The sequence below is a fragment of the Prionailurus viverrinus genome, chromosome B1 (assembly GCF_022837055.1).
Source record: "Prionailurus viverrinus isolate Anna chromosome B1, UM_Priviv_1.0, whole genome shotgun sequence".
Lineage (NCBI taxonomy): Eukaryota > Metazoa > Chordata > Mammalia > Carnivora > Felidae > Prionailurus > Prionailurus viverrinus.
The window spans coordinates 141,877,804-141,899,295 of NC_062564.1; the positions used below are offsets into that span (position 1 = coordinate 141,877,804).

The following is a 21,492-nucleotide window of genomic DNA, read 5'->3' on the forward strand; positions in this document are numbered from 1 at the left end:
CTGGATTTCTAAACACTCATTTCAGTAACATTACCAAGGCATTTATATCCTTATTTTGTAACACAGAAACTTCCATATGCATGTAGTCCAAAGGGATTATTTACTGTAATCTTAAGTACAACTCTGCCCAAGTCAACATCCTAGAAACACTTCTTTCATATCTGTCAACACACCAGCCACATCCTTTCTTTCTTGCTTCTCAACTATCACATACACTGGCATAGGTCTGTGTCTTGGCCAATGTGATTCTCTCCGTCTTCAACGCCACTTGCCACCCACTGCAATTCTTCTTATCCTTCAAAGTTTAGCTCAAATCTCTCTTCCTTGTTCCTTTATCTAATAGTTCCACTCAGTTTATAACATTTCATTCGGCCCTCACAAATTGTTTTCATGGCTATTTCCTAACTAGGGTCCCTGGTGGATGTGATGATGACTTATTGATCTGTTAATGCCTTAAGGAATCTTTTTTATAAGAGATGCTCAATAAATGCTAGCTTAGTGAATCTATTAATACTGCCTCCTAAATGGATATTTATTTATAAGCTTCATAAATTTTACCCAAGGCAAATCCTATAAATAAACTTTGGAATTATGAGAAAGAGACACACAACATCAAAAAGAAGAAATGTGATATACTATAATTTCTGTAGTCTCTTCCAATGAGTTACCATAAATTCAAATGCAGCTATATATTCCTAAGGGGGAAAAAGAGGAAGAGTGCAAGGAAGGAGAGGAAGATTCTTTTTCACCAATATCTTTAAACTTCCTAGGCCTTAAAATAACACGCTTCTATGAAAATAGTTTTGCAACATTCTAATTCTCCCAATTATAAGAAAATGCATGTTGACTGCAATTATTTTTGAATTTATAAAAATATGCAAAATAAAATTAAAACCATAATTGTACCACACAGACATAACCACCATTAATTAGCCTTTTAAGTGTATTTCTTCCCACTTAGTAGAGTACTGAAAAGTTAAGCTCCTCAGCGTTATTCGTCTTTTAGGACCTTGATGTCTAACCGTAGAACATTATGGCTGTGAGTGAAGCCCAGTCACATCAGCAATCATCATAAAATAACTCACAAGGCTCACCTTTCACCTCACAAACTGTGACTTCACGTTAGTGACAGCAAGCTAAAGGAAGTTCCCTGGTTCTCAAGCCAAGGCCACAGAGCACCAGAGAAATCATAAACATCACAGCAATCCTACATGGAAACAATGCTTTCAAGTATATCATTAAATCGTCTTACTATTATTGCCCAGTTTGCAAATGATAAAACTAAGGCTCAGAGAAGTTAAGTGGAATCACTGGTAAAATTAAAGACAAACTATAAGAAAATATTTACAATATATTTAGCAAAGAACTAATACTCAGAATATAGAAAAATCAAATCTTCAGGGCAATAAAAAAATAAATAAATAAAAGCAAAACAATCTCACAGAAAATTACAAAAGATAATCCAGGAGAAAACAAACGGCCAGTAGACTGAAACGTTGTATTAATCAGGAATATTAAAATAAAAACAAAGATATTTCACCTATAAACAGGGAAACATTCTAAAAAACCAATACTATCAAGTGTTGGCAAGGATAGGAATCAAAGGACACTCACACTGTTGTTGAGTGTGAATTTTTGAAGTCTTTTTGGATGGCAATCTGACAAATTTTAAATGAGTATACCTTTTAATATCTTCCTCAGAAAAAATACTCTAACATGGAAATCAAAAGAGTCTGTTATAAGGATGTCCACCACAATACTTTTAATAACAACCAATACTGGAAATAACCTAAATGGCTTAATAAGCTATGATACATTCACACTACAGAACATCATCTACCCACTAAAATACACATGGTAGATTTATATGCACTGATGTGCAAAGCTCTCCTAACTGTAGGAGTTAAAAAAAAAAAAAAAATCAAATTGCAGAGAACTATGTATGGTAAGAATCTACTTATGCTAAACACAACATAAATTATTTGTATCTATATATGAACATGCAAAAACATAAAAAAGGACCCTGGAAAGCATACTAACCTATTGCTAGTTTACAGAAAAAATAACGGAGACTTTTACATTTTTCCCCGAAAACTACTGTGCTGAATATTTTAAAAGAATATATTTAAGTGTCACTTCTTGTATAATATTTAATGGGGGGAAAAGTTAAAAGATGCACATATGGGAGGGAAAAAGGAGTATTATTTTTCCAACTTAAGCTGGAAGCATGACAAAAAGAAATGCTGTCCCTGCTATAGGAGCAGGCCCGACCCTCACGGCTAGACTTGGTGTTCTCCTAATAAACAACAATTTCACAGAACACCAACATCAGACAAGGCTTCCTGTGACCATGGTAGACCAGGACAAGGGGACCGAATCCTGACAAAATCAGAAACAACCACAAAAATGACCAAACCTCTCCCTGTCCTGGTGAATAGGGCTGACTACTGCTTCTATCTAGCTGGAACTTTAGCTCCCCTCCTTCTAGAGAAGTAAGATTTATTAAGATACCTAATAACATCATACCCTCAGCTTCCTGACAGCATTCAATCCAGAGCAAAGCCCCACCTTCTTCAAGCTTCCCCGAGAATTACCTAAAACAAGCCCAAATCCTTCAATAAGTCTTTTCAAGTTTCATCTTACTGAGACACCACCACAGATTCCCATGATATGTGAGTAATAAACCAAATTTATTCAAATACAAGTGTGTTCTAAGTGGTCTTTGGCTGGAGGGCATTGATACATCATAGAGAAGACTAGTAGATCTAGAACCCAAAATGGTAAAAAAAAAAAACAAAAAAAAAAAAACAAAAAAAAAAAAACACTAAATGCTTACTATGAAACAGAAACTTCCAGATAGCACACACCTTGTCATTTATTCTTTATAACAGGAAAAACAGGTGTTATTCCCATTTTACAGAAGAGAACAGTGAGGCTAAGAAACAGACACAAAAGGCTTCAACTTCCCCTAATTTCTCTTTTCCATGGAACAATCCTCCCATCTGAGTGACATGACAGGAGTAAGCAGCAACGTGTCAGGTAACATTAACATTATCTTCCCTGAATATACACCTAACAGTAATAGTGGTAGCTAATATTTAACATTTCGTAAGGACATGGGATTATATTAAGCAGTTATTTAATCCTCACAGCAATCCTATCAAATAGGTACCAAAATTTTTATAACATATATTACTAAGAAATGGGAAAAACAGAACTCAAATTCAGGTTCATGAGACTCAAACTGGTGGGCTCTTAACCATTAGAGCATACCAATTGAAAACATCTTAAATGAAAACATTTTAACATTAAAACAAAATAGCTAAATCATGAAATAAAATGCAAAACAGGGTTTTCTTAAGATGGGGCTTCAAGTTATATCCCCAGACCCATGAGAGAACAAGTTTACTGGCTAATATTAGGGATATTTCCTTGAGGAAAAAATTTCTTTAGGTACTACACTGCACCATAATGCTTTGAGGATGTTTTAGATTAGAAAAACAAATCTCAAAATCAGATGAGAAGACAGGTTTCTGTGTCGTAATGTCCACACGACCTAAGCTAGATGCCTCTGCCAAGGTTCTAGATGCAGTGGAAAGACATATAACTTTTTAAGGCTAAAGTTTCAACTTCCTCCTTTCCAATACAATACAGAATTTTCCATACTCTCAGAACTTTATTATCAACCTCAAACCCTACTAGCTGATGACTCTACGGATAAGCAAGTTGAAAGCATTTTATACCATACTTTTATATTACCAGTATGTTACTACTTTTGCCTACAACTTTAGGAAAAACTAGTTGAGTTTATCACACATCAGTAGAAAGTTTCTTAAAGCATTAAGTTATATGCTTCACAATAGTAAGTTTGCCAATAATTTATATTCCTAGGAATATCAAGCCATAAGATTTAAGCTAACTGTAAAGGTGACAAGGTTGGCAGGGCTGCTATTACCTTTTGGTCTGTGGCTACCGAATTCACCAGGAACAGGGACTTTAACAGGTGTTGCTGAACTCTGAATGGTCAGCACACTGGGAGTGGCAGTAGTAGAGTTGGCCTTTGGTCTTTGTCTTGGTGCAATTGAGGTTTCTGTTGGTCCAATGGTATCTGTTATTCTACAACAGAAAAATACACATTTCATTCTAAATACTGGCAGTATTTCTAATTTACTATTTGTCCTATAAAGCATCTATTTCAACAGATGCATTTTAATTATTACTGATGATATTAGTCCTCTCGGCCTCTTCCTGTCTCATTCCCAAGTATTAAATGTTTAATAAAGATAGGAAAGTAAATAAAATAAACCTAGCCATTTTCCTTAACTCAGTATGCTACCATTCACAGTCTGCCACTGAAGCTGGTAGATAAAGAATATAGGATTGCTCTTAAGGAAATGAAGTAGCAGACACAAACATAAACCTTCTCATAAGGTTCTGGACCAAATCAAGAGCCAGCTCTGTGAACCAGTGAGAAAAATAAAAACAAGATACAAACAACAGCCTCCCTTACCTTAGGCTCTAGGCCCAAGAACAAAAAGATGGCGCTCTAGGGCATGTGAAACAAAAAGGGGCCCAAATTTTCAGCAGGTGGAGCCATCTGCTCACATTCAACTTCTTGGATCTTTATGCTTTACTTAACAACAATGAATAGAAATCATATAAAACTCTTCCCACTAGGACTTAGTTTAGGCCACAGACACAGGAGGTCAAAGTGGTAAGCACAGGTTTGAAAACAGGAGACACTAAAAGACACAGACATTTTCTTTTCCAAAAAAAAATTTTTTAAAAGCCAGGGAAAACCTTTAACTTATATATTTATCAACTTATTTTTTTCTATAAATTCAGTACAAAACTTCAAGTACTTTTTAATAGAGTTATTGATTTACTTTTCAACATGATTGACATAAAATCTCTTCATCAAGTTCCCTTAGCACATTTTCAAATGATTTGGTACTTAAAAAGTTTGCATACACGATTTATCAAATATGTATCTGCTGCATGCATTTGGAGAAAGTCCTTTGTACAATAACTGTACATCTACAGTTCTTTCTTATATCTGCATGTGCCACAAGAGGGAGCCCTCTCAACGATCTTTCTAAAAAGAAGTGAATTTGAATCAAAAGATTGTGGAAAATAGTAGAAATACACTATATGTGTGTTGTTTTCTAAAAATAACATTTATGTTTTAGATGGGATGGGTTATGGTACAAGTTACAGGAAAACTGAACTAAAAGGAAATGAGTTATATCTCATTTTAATGATAATCAAGTATTTACTGAGTTCAAATTACGGATATGGCACTAAAACCAATGCTGAAGTCTCTAAATTCAAGTAATCTGGGGACTGTATATTCTACACTATCTTTCTATCTGTCTACCCATTCTTTATTAAGATAGTAGAGGCCAGGCCCTACCCTGCCTTGTTCCTGTTATAAACTGCTCTATAGAGATTCACAACATACATGAGCATAGCAAAATTCCAAAAAACAAATTAAAAGGTCTGCAGATTTTAGTCTACTGCTGCCTAATTTTACCCATGTACCAACATCTATCATACGATTACTGCTATCCAGCAAACATGGCAGAATACCCGGTCTTCAAAGAATTTACAGTATACCTAGGAAGATGTGACACATGTTCATCAACATACAGTAAAATAGAAGTCAGTAAATATAATTAGTGCCAAGCTAGTACTGTCAAGAGTTTCACAGAGGAATAATTCCACCTTTTTACCTAATTTGGCTAGAAAGGCTTCAGGTAGGCGCTGGAGAATAAAAAATAAATATGCTTTCATTAGACAGTGAAAAAGAAATGAAGCATTCTGTATGAAGCGATGGGAAGAAAATGCCTGGGCAGATTAGGCAATATGAAAACACAAACATGACTAAAAGGAAAGACTGAGTAATCATTAGTATCAACACTACTGTGCAGCCTCATCTGCACTATTACAATAGACAAAGCTGTTTTCTCTGCTTCCTTTCTTTTCCTCCTCCTTCCTATCACCTGAGCAATCTTCCTAAAACACACACTCTCTCCTCTTAAAATACTTCAGTGTTTCCATCTGGCAGGACAGTGATTCTCAACTTTTCCACTTTTAGATGCAAGTCACAGAAGTCTCACATGTTTAACAGTCCCAAGAGCAGGTGCAGGTTTCAGGGAAATAGAAAGGGGCTTTTAAGAAGTAAAGCAAAACATCCCACATAGTAAAGGCCGGGCAGATCAACAGTATTCATAAAAGCTCTAAAACACGTAAATAATGGTATTTAAAGATTTCTCCAATCACCCCTCCCCATTGATAAGCCTTTGACATGAAAAAGACTATGTTTTAGACACATTTAAACTTTTTTAAGTTCTTTACTGATTATATCAATAAAGAGTAAATTTATATTAATGACCAATAAGCACCAAGGAACCTAATTTTTAATGTCAGGTACGGATTTGACATAATATGAATAGTACTGTGAATTTTAGCTGCATTAACTATTTCATTAGGTTATAATTGTATAGCTATGACTTGTGTCATGCTGAAAAGATATGCAAAACATCATTCTTGTTCCATTGAGTCATGTTTTTTTAAAAATCTATATCTGCTTTCTTACAGATTTCATCGTTGACAAAATAATTATTAAAAACACACCAATAAAATAAAATTGAACTGACAAGTCCTACAATAGTTCATAATTGCCACTCAACTGTAACAGCAGCTGCCAACTGCAGCTACGTCATAGATAAGACAGTCACAGTGAATTCGTGCAAGTTAGATGCAACTTTACTCTTTCATCTCTTACTCAAAAGAGTATTTTAAATTCAAGTAAATGAAGATTTTTTTAGAGTGATGGTATATTTTTTTAAACGAAGTCATTCACAAATGATACCTTAATTTCTAAATAGCAAATTATTTTTTATTACTTATTATTGTAACACATCTAACAGCAAAGTCACAAATCGTAGAACTGACTGCCAGTTGAAAATTCACTGGCTTAAAGGCCAAAGTCTAAAGTTCTGAGCATAACATATAAACAAAGTTGTTCATGACTGGCATCTACCTACCATTTCCCACCCCTCTCATCTATGTCCCCTCACACTCCAGCCTTGCAGTTTCACAAAGGCCATTCTTCTTGCCTGAAGTGCCTGCCTGTTACAGTTTCACTCCCCATCACTCCAGGTGACTGACTACTCATCCCTCAAGGAAAAGTTAAGGCAAAAGGATTCTTTCTGTCCTTCTGTTTTCTCTGCTCCCAGCTCTCCCTTCCTCCACTCTTAGTTGCCTGTTATCTATCAGGTTGTAACTCTTTTCTTGTCTGTCTTCATTAGAATGTGAGCTCCTTGAGAATGAACACTGCTCCTTTTACTTTGTGGTTTACAGTATCTACATCTAGCATATAACAACAGGTACATAATAAATATACTGTATGTATTTCAGTCAAATGAAATCTTTGCATGAGTAAAATACAGTACCAAAAAAGCTGTGACCAAGAAATGTCCCCAACTGCAATAATGTACCTGTCTGATAATCTAAAATATAATCCTGTTCATTAAGTTTTAAACTCAAAGAAGCAAGAAAAAAAATCATTAATTCAACCATTGATCAGATACACATCTTAACATACATCACACAAGTCAAACTTATCAGTACAGTGAATAACTATTAACGATAATTTAAAACTTCTTTACCAGTCTTACAAGTACTATAGCCATTCATTATAAATTATACATAGTAATACATATTTTAAATATGTATTAGAATATATAAAATTGATTACAAATTTAGAATATTCTAAAACAGTTGCCTGTTATTTTTTCTTTCCTTAAAAACAAATCATACCAGCTACAAACACAAAACATAAAATTTCATGAATTAGAGTTCCCATGTGATGAAATAATGATAACCCCCAAAATGATCCGATGTAACATCACTAGCTGCGTAACCACTTCTTAATTGCTAAGGGTGAGCAGTTCAAGTGAGACTGATGTCAAACTCCATCCCTAAAGTAAGAAAGCTTCTTTTGTACTTGTTATCTAAGCTCCTCATCACATGCAGTAAGGAACACACATTTTTTTTGTGTATAAGCGAAAATGATATTTAATCAATGACACTTGCTAGGATTAAACATCAGAACTATACCCTTTTTTTAAAAAATGCCTTTTCAAATCTCAGCACAGCTTTGCCTACCTGGCTTTTATTTGGCTTTTCCTAGAAGCTGCTTCACTAGCAGTCATCGGTTCAGGAAGAGCTGAAGGAATAGAAGAATTCTTCGAAGAAAAAAATAAAACTTTTCATTTTGGTTTTCATTTCAATTGCAGAAAGTTTTATTTAAATGCTATAGATACACTCTTAAGCTTAAAAAGTACTGTCTGTGAAATACTTTCACCTCAGATACCTACAAAATATTCACATATATTTGCCAGATCTAATCTGCAAATACCACTTCATTCTACACAAATGTCACTTTGAATATTCATGTTCCACAGAATCCCTTGGAAAATAAACAGAACATCATCATATATCCACTTTACAAATAGGTAAATATTGGATAAAAAGAAGGATTATATTACATTTGTAAATCAATGACTATTTTCCAAATGACTTTGGAAAAGGCAGCAAACACCAAGCATATGAGTAAAGTGCTATTTCTATATACTGCAGATAATTTGCATGACACTGCTTGTAAAAAGTCTAGAAAACAAGAGCAGAAGACTTGTTTATGCTTCATAGAACGTTTGTCTTACAGTAGGCACCCAAATGCATATTTGCTGAATGAAAAACTAAAAATCCACAGTTAAATGTCAAATGAATTTACTTTCATGACTATAATATTAGACCTGCCTGATTTTCAGCATCAACAGAGAATATATTACAGTGAGACTTAAAAACAAAAAGAAATAGTATCAACTTCCTTATTTTTCTAGTGGGATGGACTAAGTTTTACATACCGAGACATCTAGAAGAACAAGAGCCAGAATGATCTTTACAAAGTTGAGAATGGCTTAAAATTAGTGATGGGTTTAGACTTTTATTAAAAATTAGCAAAGACTTGCCACATACAGTTAATCTGACATAGTTAGGTATACTATGCAGACTGAATATAATTCAAAACCTCTAAATAGTATTTATTAGCTATTATCAACTCATCGCCTTCCATGGACTCGGCACAGAGTTTTACATTTACTATTTGTGATCCTAATAATTATTACTTTGACGGAAAAAAAAATAGACATTAAGTAACTTCCCAAAATATACAAAATCAGTCACTGATAAAGACAGATCTGAACCCAAGTCTCTAGATTTACAATACCTATGCTCTCTACACCAAAGGTAACCAAACTTATTTCAGTTTAGCCAGTGCTTAGTGCCTCAGCAAGTTTTCATGACCCTCTCCAACTAAAGATCTAATAGTTCTGTTTGTTTAAATGATAGGCCCAAACAACTTAATAATACTAATTTGTGCTGTGTCAAACAGATGTCACTGTGTGTCCCTCAAAAGGAAAAATATCCTGCTGTGCCCCAAGTCTGCAGTAGCTCCCCGGGGCACGTCAATACACAGTTTCTGGCAATTATGACTTTTTGTCAAAAATACTAATCACAAACACACTATCGGACCACTTGTCATGAAACAAATAATTCTGTAAGTATATGTATCTATATGTATATATCTATCTATATGGGATTTTAAATTCATATCCTACTTGAAAAACTACTTACATTGATGTTGGAGACTGGACAATCCTTTTTGGCAAATTTAAATGCAAAATAGGACACTTGAAATATGTCAGGTCTATGTTCTGGATCTGGTTCAAGCATGAACCCTGTAAGAACAGATTAAAATGTTAAGAAGTTTCACTGAACACACAGAAGCTATTTAGGGGCATGTTAAAAGAGTAAAAGGTATATACATATATTTTTTCCATTCTAAGATCAGTGATTCTAGTAAAGTTTGTTAATGTTATAGAAAATATAGAAATTGTTATTTTAGACATGAACAAATGTTAATATTCTTCTCACGAAGTGACAAAAAACGTGAGTTTTGTGAACTGAGGAATTATTCAAGAAAGTTCCAAAGCCACAGTACAAGTCCTTATTATCATTATTATCTAAAATACCTCTCCTAATTTTCAAAGGATCCTGAATCAAAGAGAAAAAATGTAAGTTGTGTGCATTATAATCTATTTAACAAAAGTATTTCAGGGTTGACAATATAGTTTTCCGAGAACATTCTTTCTTCCCATAGTGATGCTAACAATATTCACCATATTTCTTATTTCTACATGCTATTCACATCATGTTCAGAAGTATGAGCAGAGTTTTAAGGCTCTATTATAAGCAGATTTCACACCAGCCTCACAGCACTGCTTGAAATACCTGACCTTTTGTCTAACCAAAACGATCTTTTTTTCTAACCAAGTGACCACTTGACTATTTCTTGGGTGACTTTTTAATTCACAAGTTCACAAGAAGGCTGACATTTATACTCGATTCTATAACTGAGAAATTCGTATTTTGTTAAAACACCTCCATGTTCTAACTCTGTTTCACTGATTAACTCTAAATTCTTATAATGTTCAAATCATTTTTAAATCTATTTGGAATATATGTATAGCATCAATTAGATCTGAGATTTGCTAATAAAATTATAAATAGAAAAATCTAACTATATAAATGACTAAACTAAAATTAGAAATCAAAATGAATTAAATCGTCCTTTCAAATTTAAGCAACGTTTGAACAATGTGTAATACATCTGCAACAGCATGATCAGCATGGGTTAAAAACACAGTTGGGTAGAAAATGACACTAACCACAAACTTAGAAATTGATTTAGGAAATTCTAAACCCTGTTTTAAAAATACTCTGCACATAACTTGATTTTATATGCTTAAAAAGGCCAACATATATCACTTATAAAATTGACTTTTTATTATTTTATCACCATTGTTAGATGGAAATAACCAAAAATATTTACTATTAGTTTGTCTTTAACTTCATTCCAGAAAGGATTCGGGAAATCTACAGTTTATTTTATCCTCCAAAATTATATTTGTTCTTGATACCAACAAACGTTAAATATTTTAAAAGTATAATAGTACATGATATGAAAATAAATTTAAACACTTTTAACAATAATGCTTATTCATACAATTTTTAAAAACCAAATAAATCACAAGAAACCTGCCAAATTCACAAACTTACTCTGTTTTTCTATTCTAACAATTAAGTTTTTCACTTTTAAAATCTAATCTCAACTGTAGCAAATTATAATATTTGCTGGATTATATATATTATAATATATAATAATATATTATAATATAATATAAATATATAATAGACCTGAAAAGGCATAAAAAAGTATAAGATTTTTTAAATATATGAGACAATTAGAACAGAAAAGTAACAGCTGAGGGCCCCTCACCTCCCAAAAAAATGTAGGATAATGATGTCAGTAAAGAAACTGTATATGATTTGGTCCTATAAATGTAGGCCAAAAATTTAGCTCTCTACTTTCTAGCTGTCAAAACAAATAGAGCAACATGATCCATTACAAGAATCACAGTATCCTTAGTATGAAAACAAACCAGGTACTAAGAAAAAGCACTATTCCTGATATTGAAAGCAAAAAGTAAATTCTCCTTGAAGTCTTTATAAAAAAGGCTCACAGAGTGAACAATATCCTTAAGAAATTGCAGTGAGTGACAAAGGGTCATTCCTTCCATGATGATCAGTGACGTAACACCTAACTGCATTTCAGCACAAGAAATTCTATGAAAGCAAAGAAAAGTATGACACAAGAATATACTTTTCTGGCCTGACTTAATCTAGGAAAATCTTTTCAAGTATCTAGAATAGAAAAGAATGATCCTTCAGGCAATCCTATATATAGTTTCTTTCTTAGTAATAAAAAGCAAGGGAAAATAAATTTGAGATTTCATGTTCTCTAACCAGTGTCTTTATAGGTAATTCTCTCTCCCAAGTTAGGCACTGCACAACATCCCCTAATGATTAGGTAACCAAGCTGTGAGTAACCAAGCTGATATCATTTTATAAGCAAACAAAAGGACGTCTAACACCTGGCTCATGTTTTCATGTAGGACTACATCCACTAAAGTCAGTTTAAGTTTGTTAACTGTACTGATCCCATTCATGGTACTTAAAATCAGTGTAAAAGGTCATGACTATCATCTATTTTAATAAAATAGAATATAAAATATTAGAGTGCATTAATATGGTAAGTATAAGCAATGTTTCACAAAACCTGTTTTTGTGTGTGTGTGTGTGTGTGCGCGTGTGTGTATGTGTATGAGGTCATAACTAAAATGTAACTTTTACTATGGATCTCAGTTTGAAAACCACTGTACTAGTGACCTCTCTCTCTACTTTATAACTCATTCCTCTCCAAGAAAAAGACAGTGAGTTGTCTAATTGTTTGATAAGAAAAAAGAAATAAGCACCCACATTCATCAATCTCTGATACTCTTTCTTTCAGAACGATTCTCAGGACATGTTATATTCTCTCTGCAACCATGTTTTGTAAATGGCGTGCTTCTCGGGAGGAAGTCTATGGCTTTCCAGCATTGCCTATCACTAGGTGTAAGTAAATTTGGGGATTGAATACAGGTTAACAGATCCATTTGCCTTCAGATCTAAATTTCATTCTGCAATCTGCTTTATTAGTACTGATGTTGACACTTTTACCTGATGAGCTCCTGTGTCCCATCTCTGACTTGATTCTAATTCAAAGTATAAGAAGACTGAAATCCATAGGTAGAACATGGCTATATTTTTATCTCTGAACATTTTTGTATTAGATATTATCAGCCATTTAAAAAGAAAAAAAAATCAATAAGGCATCTGTAAGCATTTAATTTAAATAATATAACTTCCCAAACTGTCCAAGAGAATGGGTTGCAAAATGTACTCCTGGATTACCGAATGATATAATCTGGAGTAGAGAGGTATCAGCTCTAATCTAGCTAAACAATGAGGCATATCTACTAAGAATGACAACTTTAGTTTTTTAAGTAATTTGTCCATTTTCTCTCACAATAATTAAACCTCAAGTGTAGTGTTTTAGTAATTCCTACTTCAAAGACAACAAAACCATATCATCTACAAATATATGCTCCTGAAATGATTAAGAAATATGTGTCTAGTTCATCCAAAAGTTAATCAAGTGTTTGAATTCAAAAAAAAGGGGGGGGGGCAGAGAAGTTAGAATACACCCTTGTTTACTCAATTTAAAGTGATCATGTGAATCATCATGGAACATTCCCACTGACCTTGATTCTACTGAAAATATAAGATCAACTTTTAAAATATTAGCCACATGGAAATGAAAGGCTATTTCTCCGTTCCTCTTAATTGCATGACTCTATTGATACAAACACTACTAACACACCCTGAGAACACAAAATAGTCTGAGCACTGAAGGTAGTGTATGATCAGACCACCACAGTATTTCCAACTGGAGTATCAGACAAAAAACACTTGCCCAAGGCAGCTGAAATAGTTATGTTTATAACAAACTTTGTGCAGGAAAGTACAACATCTATGCATATTCCAACAAAAAGCACAACTGATGGAGCAGCAGCTGCTGCTGCTGTAGCACTAACCGAGTTAAAGTACGGTTTCACCAAAGACTCAACCCAAAAACTAAATAAAGTCATTCCTATTCAAGTTATACAAAATGATAGATCCACACCTGGACCTAAGTAAAAGTTAAACCAGCCTCTCCAATAGCTCAACAAATTTAACAGGAAAATACTTTGGACAGAAGTCTCAAAAGAATTTATCTGCTTAAAATCTTGCTCAATTGTTTTCCTTTCATAAAGACACTTTTTCTCTCCCAAAGACTTCTATTTACTACGCTTATAGTAAAAAAGCTAAAAAGAGAAACACCCACTCTGATTGTACAACAAAAATACTCTAAACATTAACTTGTTATCTGTTAACCTATGGAGATTATCACAGAGCTTCCTCAATTTACATGGGGTTACATCCCAATAAACCCAATGTAAATTAAAAATACTGTAGGTCAAAAATGTAATACATTTAATTAATACATTTAATACACCTAACCTACCGAACATAACTTAGCCTAGCCAACCTTAGACATACTCAGAACACTTACGTTAGCCTGCAGTTGGGCAAAATCAGCTAACACAAAGCCTATTTTGTAATAAAGTGTTGAATATCTCATGTAATTTATCAAATACTGTACTGAAAGGGAAAAACAAAATGAATGTATGGGCACAGAATGCTAGAAAGTGTCATCGTCACCGCCGTGGTCACGCGGCTGAGTGGAAGCTGCAGCTCAATGCTGCTGTCCGGCATCATGAGAGCAATGCAACACATCTCACTAGTTGGCAAAAGATGAAAATTCAAAAATCGAAGTATGGTTTCTACTGAAATGGTATCACACCCATTGTAAAATTCAAAAACCAGAAGCTGAATCATCATAAAACCAGGGACCAAGTGCATTAGAAACTTCTATGTTAGGAATATAGGTCCTACATAATTTATTCTATGGAGTGCTAAAATGAAACTAAATTTAACAGCCAATAACTGTGAACTGTGTTCAATCATAACTGAAACACTAAATGGCACTATAAATATACCAGGATAGTATATTTGGGATAGTCCTGGTAGCTGTCCCTAGAAGTCACTGATCAGAGCCCTCTTTCTATATCTGCCAGAGCAGTAACTCAGGGGCAATGACTGGAAATCTCCAAGAAACTCCTATCTTAATCTTTCATTTCTTTCCAAAGGTACATTAAAATGTCTGAGATTATTTTGGGGCGCCTGGGTGGCGCAGTCGGTTAAGCGTCCGACTTCAGCCAGGTCACGATCTCGCAGTCCATGAGTTCGAGCCCCGCGTCAGGCTCTGGGCTGATGGCTCAGAGCCTGGAGCCTGTTTCCGATTCTGTGTCTCCCTCTCTCTCTGCCCCTTGCCTGTTCATGCTCTGTCTCTCTCTGTCCCAAAAATAAAACGTTGAAAAAAAAAAAAATGTCTGAGATTATTTTCAAAAATAATATAGAAGAGTGGGTAAGGCCATACATGAAAAAAAGATTGTGAGTTCTTAATCACTGAAGTTGTATAACAAGTACATGATAATTCACTGAACTGTTCAGTCTTTATTTGTGTATTTTTTATTCCCATAATAAACTTTAGGTGTATTAGAAACAAGCAAGAAAGTTCCTGTTTCCCCACAGAAAATAGGTATTAAAATAAATTTATTTATTATTAAAATGATTGGAAGTAACAAGTCTTAGTATGAATGTGGAGAAAAGGAAAGCCTTGGACAATGTTAGTGAGCATGCAAACTGGCGTAGCCACTGTGGTAAAGAGTACTGGAGGTCCCTCCAAAAGTTAATATTAGAACTACCATATGACCCAGTGACTCCACTTCTGGATATTTATCCAAAAAAAACAAAAAGAGCTTAAAAAGGTATCTGCACCCCCATATTCAGTGTGGCATTATTCATAATAGCAAAGGCATAGAAGCAACCTAAGTTTCCACTGATAGGTCAATAAATATTGCGCACACACACACACACACAAGAATACTATTTGGCCATTAAAAAGGAAGGAAATCTTGCCATGTGAAACAACATGGATGGACCTGAGGGCATTATGCTAAGTGAAGCTAAGACATAGAAAAACAAATACCATATGATCTCACTTATATGTGGAATGTTAAAAAAAAAATTAACTCATAACTATAGAGAACAGACTGGTGGTTGCCAGAGGTAGAGAGGGGAAGGGATGGACAAAATGAGGGAAGGTGGTCAAAAGGGACAAACTTCCAGTTACAAAATAAATAAGTTCTGGGGATTTACTGCACACAGCATGGTGACTATAGTTAATAATATTGCATTACATATTTGAAAGTTGCTAAAAGAATAGGTCTTAAAAGTTCTCGTCACCAGGTAGAAAATAACATGTAACTATGTGAGGTGATAAATGTTACCTAGACTTATTGTGGTGATCATTTCACAATACATACATGCATCAAATCATTATATTATATATCCGGAACTAATGCAATACTATATATCAACTATATTTCAATAAAAAAAAAAAATTTAAGTCAAGTAGATAAGCTGAGAAAAGCTTAAGTTACAGAACTATAAAGCAACTGAGAAGACCTAAAAGTAAGAAAAACAAAGCTTTCCCTGCTGTTCATATAAATCACTACATCACTGAACAAAATAAGCAGTGAGAAACATTATCTTACTGGTTGGTTACATTTAACACTATATTCTTGAGTATTTAACTTATGGTAAGCCTTTGATACAGCCACCATTAATCTGTAAAACCAAGTTCTGCTTCATAGCATCCAAAGAAATCTCTGAAGGAAATGAACATCCTAATGCATTTCTGAAACTCATTACCCAGATGCCCTGCCCCTTACCCAGAAAATCAAAAACTGGGTTCGCTCAGGAAGAATTATAATAATGATATCAGTAGTAGTGGTAGTTATTGGAGTAGTAATAATGGTACTATTAAAGGCCATGTCTTACTGAATACTTACACATTCTTACACTTTTCATACTTTTCATAATTCATTTAACTTTCACAACTGTAAGAGGTAGATACTTTTAACATGCTTATTTTAGAAATTGGATTAAGATAAATGGAGGTGCCCAGTGTTATGAATCAAATAAGTGACAGAGCAGATGTAGGCCCAGGCCCTTTGGCTCAAGGCCTTCTTAATGTCTACAATGTACTTCTTTAACCACCTTACAACACAGATGCTAAAAGAAAGGTAAGGCAGCCAGCCCTCTGTTCACTCATGGTAACTACTCAGTAATCCCATCAGTTATGCTTCCCTTTCTCCTCTAAATGCTCTTTAAGTTCTTTTCAACTCCTAGATCCATAATGAAAGTGCTTCTTCTCTCCTCCCTTCCAATTCACCTTTATTACTTGCCCATTGGAAAAGTTAACAAAAGCTAAGAAGAAAAACTCCTAATAATTGATTCTGCTACTTTTAAGATGAAAAGTCAGCAGGAAAGTAGGATGAAATTAATAGTTAAACTGAACTTTATGGACAGTAGGTAATAATAATTACCCTTGACCAGATTAGTGACAAAAGTATATGCAAATTCTTATGTAACCACAAACCATACACTTTTAACAAAGATTAGGCAGAGCTATTTCATTTTCTTTTTTTTTTTTTTAAATGTGTAATTAAGAGAGAGAGACAAAGTGCGAGCAGGGGAGGGTCAGGGAGAGAGGGAGACACAATCTGAAGCAGGCTCCAGGCTCTGAGCTGTCAGCACAGAGCCTGACACGGGGCTCAAGTTCATGAACCATGAGATCATGACCTGAGCCAAAGTCGGATGCTTAACAGACTAAGCCACCGAGGCGCCCCAGAGCTATTTCATTTTCAAAAACCCTGAGTCATATAAAATAGAGGCAAGCAGCATTAGTAAAACTGCTAATACTAAAAAGATATATGGTTTTTAATGCTTTGTTTTATATTAATACGTGGGGACAACTACATTGTATGAATAACCAACTAGTAATAAAATGTTTCACTTTGAAAAACTATGAGCACAACTAGGCAATGCCCAGTTTTCTGAATGTAGAATTTGAAAGCAATGTAAATCACTAATTATATTATCATAAAAGGAGATGGAGAAACCTAAATAGGACGGTAGGAAACAAGCAAGGTCACTTGTAAAAAAATTCAAAGAATAAAACTGCAAAGAATCTAAGTGTTTTCTAAAAAACATTGCATTGTAAATATGTTCTTGTTTAAAAAAAATCTCTACTATTTCCGGTAGCGGCAGTTCGAGGGGCCAAAGCAAGATGGAACAAAGTCAGAGTGGTGGTTATGGCCCTGGAGGTGGCGAGAAGGATGACAAGGACAAGAAAAAGAAGTACGAACCTCCTGTACCAAGCAGAGTGGGGGAAAACGAAGAAGAAAACAAAGGGACCAGATGCTGCCAGCAAGCTGCCACTGGTGACACCTCACACTCAGCGCTGCTTAAAATTACTGAAGTTAGAATTAGACTATCTTCTCATGGAAGAAGAATTCATTAGAAATCAGGAACAAATGAAGCCTTTAGAAGAAAAGCAAGAGGAGGAAAGATCAAAGGTGGATGATCTGAGGGGGACCCCAATGTCGGTAGGAACGTTGGAAGAGATCATCGATGACAATCATGCCATCATGTCCACATCTGTGGGCTCAGAACACTACGTCAGCATTCTTTCCTTTGTAGACCAGGACCTGCTGGAGCCAGGCTGCTCAGTCCTGCTCAACCACAAGGTACGTGCCGTCACAGGGGGTGCTCATGGATGACACGGATCCCTTGGTCACGGTGATGAAAGTAGAAAAGGTTCCCCAGGAAACCTATGCTGATATTGGGGGGTTGGACAACCAAATCCAGGAAATTAAGTAATCTGTGGAGCTTCCTCTCACTCATCCTTAATATTATGAAGAGATGGGTATAAAGCCCCCAAAAGGGGTCATTCTCTATGGACCACCTGGCACAAGTAAAACCTTATTAGCCACAGCAGTAGCAAACCAAACCTCAGCCACTTTCCTAAGAGTGGTTGGCTCTGAACTTTTTCAGAAGTACATAGGTGATGGGCCCAAACTCGTTCAGGAGTTTTGAGTTGCAGAAGAACATGCGCCATCCATCATGTTTATTGATGAAATTGATGCCATTGGAACAAAAAGATATGATTCAAATTCCGGTGGTGAAAGAGAAATCCAACAAACAAGGTTGGAACTGTTGAACCAGCTGGATGGATTTGATTCAAGGGGTGACGTGCAAGTTATCATGGCCACAAACGGAATAGAAACTTTGGATCCAGCACTTATCAGACCAGTCCACACTGACAGGAAAATTGAGTTCCCCCTGCCTGATGAAAAGACTAAGAGGCACATCTTTCAGATCCACACAAGCAGGATGACGCTGGCCAATGATGTGACCCTACACGACTTGATAATGGCTAAAGATGACCTCCTGGGGCCGACATCAAGGTGATCTGTACAGAAGCTGGTCTGATGGCCTTGAGAGAACGCAGAATGAAAGTAACAAATGAAGACTTCATAAAATCTAAAGAAAATGTTCTTTTTTTTTTTTAATTTTTTTTTTTAACATTTATTTATTTTTGAGACAGAGAGAGACAGAGCATGAACGGGGGAGGGGCAGAGAGAGAGGGAGACACAGAATCGGAAGCAGGCTCCAGGCTCCGAGCCATCAGCCCAGAGCCCGACGCGGGGCTCGAACTCACGGACCGCGAGATCGTGACCTGAGCTGAAGTCGGACGCTTAACCGACTGAGCCACCCAGGCGCCCCAAGAAAATGTTCTTTATAAAAAACAAGAAAGCACCCCTGAAGGCCTCGACTTGTAAGCGACCACATCTGCCTCCAAGGAAATAGTTGGGAGCGTCCCGAATCCTCAGAGGGATGAGGCTGGGAAGCCACCCAGAGAAACCCAGGTTCCAGTTGATCTCTCTTAGCAAAACCTCCCGTGTCCTTTTTTGAGCACGCTGTGTAGGGTGCCCGCCAGGCTGCCTTCATGTGTTGGCCACATGCAGTGCTCTCCCCCCAATAAAGTGAGCTCCTCCTCAGTTCAAAAAAAAAAAAAAAAAAAAAAATTTCTACTTTGTAAACCTTTTATTACATCAAAACAATATTTAAAAAGTAAAGCCCAGGAGGTAAAATAGCAGCATTTACTTGAATGTTTTTATTTTATTCAAATTTTTTTCTGTCCAGCTCTCAGGCAGAAGTTTAAAACATTAATACATGGTCAAATTTATACTAATATTTATATTAACAGATAAAAACTAAAATCTATACATTTACTGACAAATAAAGGAAGCATATGATGTACAGTAAGGTGTCAATGAACTAGAGCCCAATTAGATCCTAAAATTATCAAAAGTGTTTAGGTTTTCCTCCTTCCCATTACCCACAAACACATACTTATACACACATACACAGAAACGGGAAAAAAACAACCCAAGAAAATAAGATCTTACTACCAGAAGCAAGCCAAATCACAAATCAGTGTATATACTCTCCAGTCTCTCATACAACAATGTCCACTGAGAATATTCAGAGTTTCCAAGACACTGCAAGATCCCCAACAAAACCCTCAGTTGTGATTAAAACATTATACTTAGCAACAAGACAGTCACAATTACAACGATTTGCAAGGACCTCAATAAGGTCAAACTTCAATTAGCCAGAACACACAACAGCCAAAGTAAATTAAATTCCTCAATCTGTTCTTTGAGCATTCCAATCAAGAGTTCTTTCATGCTTTTAATGCCCTAATTTTTGGACAATGAAGGAGGAAAGCTACTGAACAGATGGGTTAGGAGTCTGTTTATTCAAATATATTCCAAAGGTAGATTTGCTTTTTAAAAAATCACATTCTATCAAATGGCAGGCTAAAAATAACTGGGATAATAGGAAAAATAGAGCTGGGTCAGACCCCTGAGAAACTATACAACTTTGTCAACCAGGGCACTGACAAAAACATTAACTGGTACCTGGGAAGGTAACTCAGACTGCCCAGGCAGGTAGTTTGATTTGGCTGGAAGCTGCCACAAGGATATAAAAACACATCAAAACAAGGCTGGAAGTATTCAACCAATAAAGATAAAAATGGAACTCTAAGCCAGCAGGGGTGCTATTCAGGGGGCCACCCATTAATAGGGAGCCGCACTAAACAGAAGTAGATCTCTCTGTGAAGAAAACCCCAGGTACAAACACTCATATTTAATGTTCTCCAATTAGAGCTAAAAGTCTTCATACTGGCAGTACAGCAGCAAAGCTTAGGGCTATTTCCTTTCCCCTATAAACTGTAACAGCTCCTCCCCCACCCCATTACTCTGGTTCCCTTTGCCTAGGAAGAACATTCCACATGAAGCAATGTAATTTTGTGTTCAACTGACATAATTCTCCAATTTCCAACACGTTTCAGCATATCTGCATAAATAAAAAGATTATTCTTTAAATAAGTATGCAAAAGCAAGGCTAGATATCCTTTTATGATCCATTTTCTTTTGACCATTTTTCTATTGGCACACTGGCCCTTTTCTTTTGGATTTACATAAGCCTTATAAATTATAAAAGTTAGCCATCTGCCAAATGTGTAACAAATGTTTTTTTTCCCAATTTATCATTTAATTTTATGCTGGGGTTCATGGGGTGGGGTGGGGAGGGGAGACTTTTAATGGTTTAAACTCTTATGTTAATGGATTCATTTTTTCTAGTTCTTGAGATTTAATGCCCTGCTTATAGACTACCCACTCCAGTGTTATAAATAAATTCAAGACTATTTTATTCAAGTACATTTATGTTTTGTATTTTTTACATTCAGATCTTTGATTTATTTCAATTTGATGTAGATTTTCAGGTTGGTGGTTTTGTCCACAAATGTCTAATAATTTTTTTTGTATTTCCACCTATTTTTTTGCACCGAGTTGAACAGCAACTTTATATTATAAAACATCAAATATATTTACATTGGCC

The 21,492-nt window shown here is 35.3% G+C and overlaps 1 protein-coding gene and 1 pseudogene across 3 annotated transcripts in view; one reads left to right on the top strand and one right to left on the bottom strand.

Annotated features, from left to right (window-relative positions):
* BMP2K (BMP2 inducible kinase) overlaps window positions 1-21,492 on the bottom strand; it is a 131,590-nt gene that overhangs the window by 35,232 nt on the left and 74,866 nt on the right. For all 3 annotated transcript variants that reach the window (XM_047857398.1, XM_047857397.1, XM_047857396.1), the window contains exons 8-10: window positions 9,703-9,806; window positions 8,173-8,252; window positions 3,956-4,116 (exon numbers count right to left, since the gene is read on the bottom strand). In XM_047857398.1, the coding sequence (XP_047713354.1) occupies window positions 3,956-4,116; window positions 8,173-8,252; window positions 9,703-9,806 (345 nt within the window). The remainder of the gene's footprint in view (window positions 1-3,955; window positions 4,117-8,172; window positions 8,253-9,702; window positions 9,807-21,492) is intronic.
* Window positions 17,788-19,361, top strand: LOC125164581 (26S proteasome regulatory subunit 4-like; annotated as a pseudogene).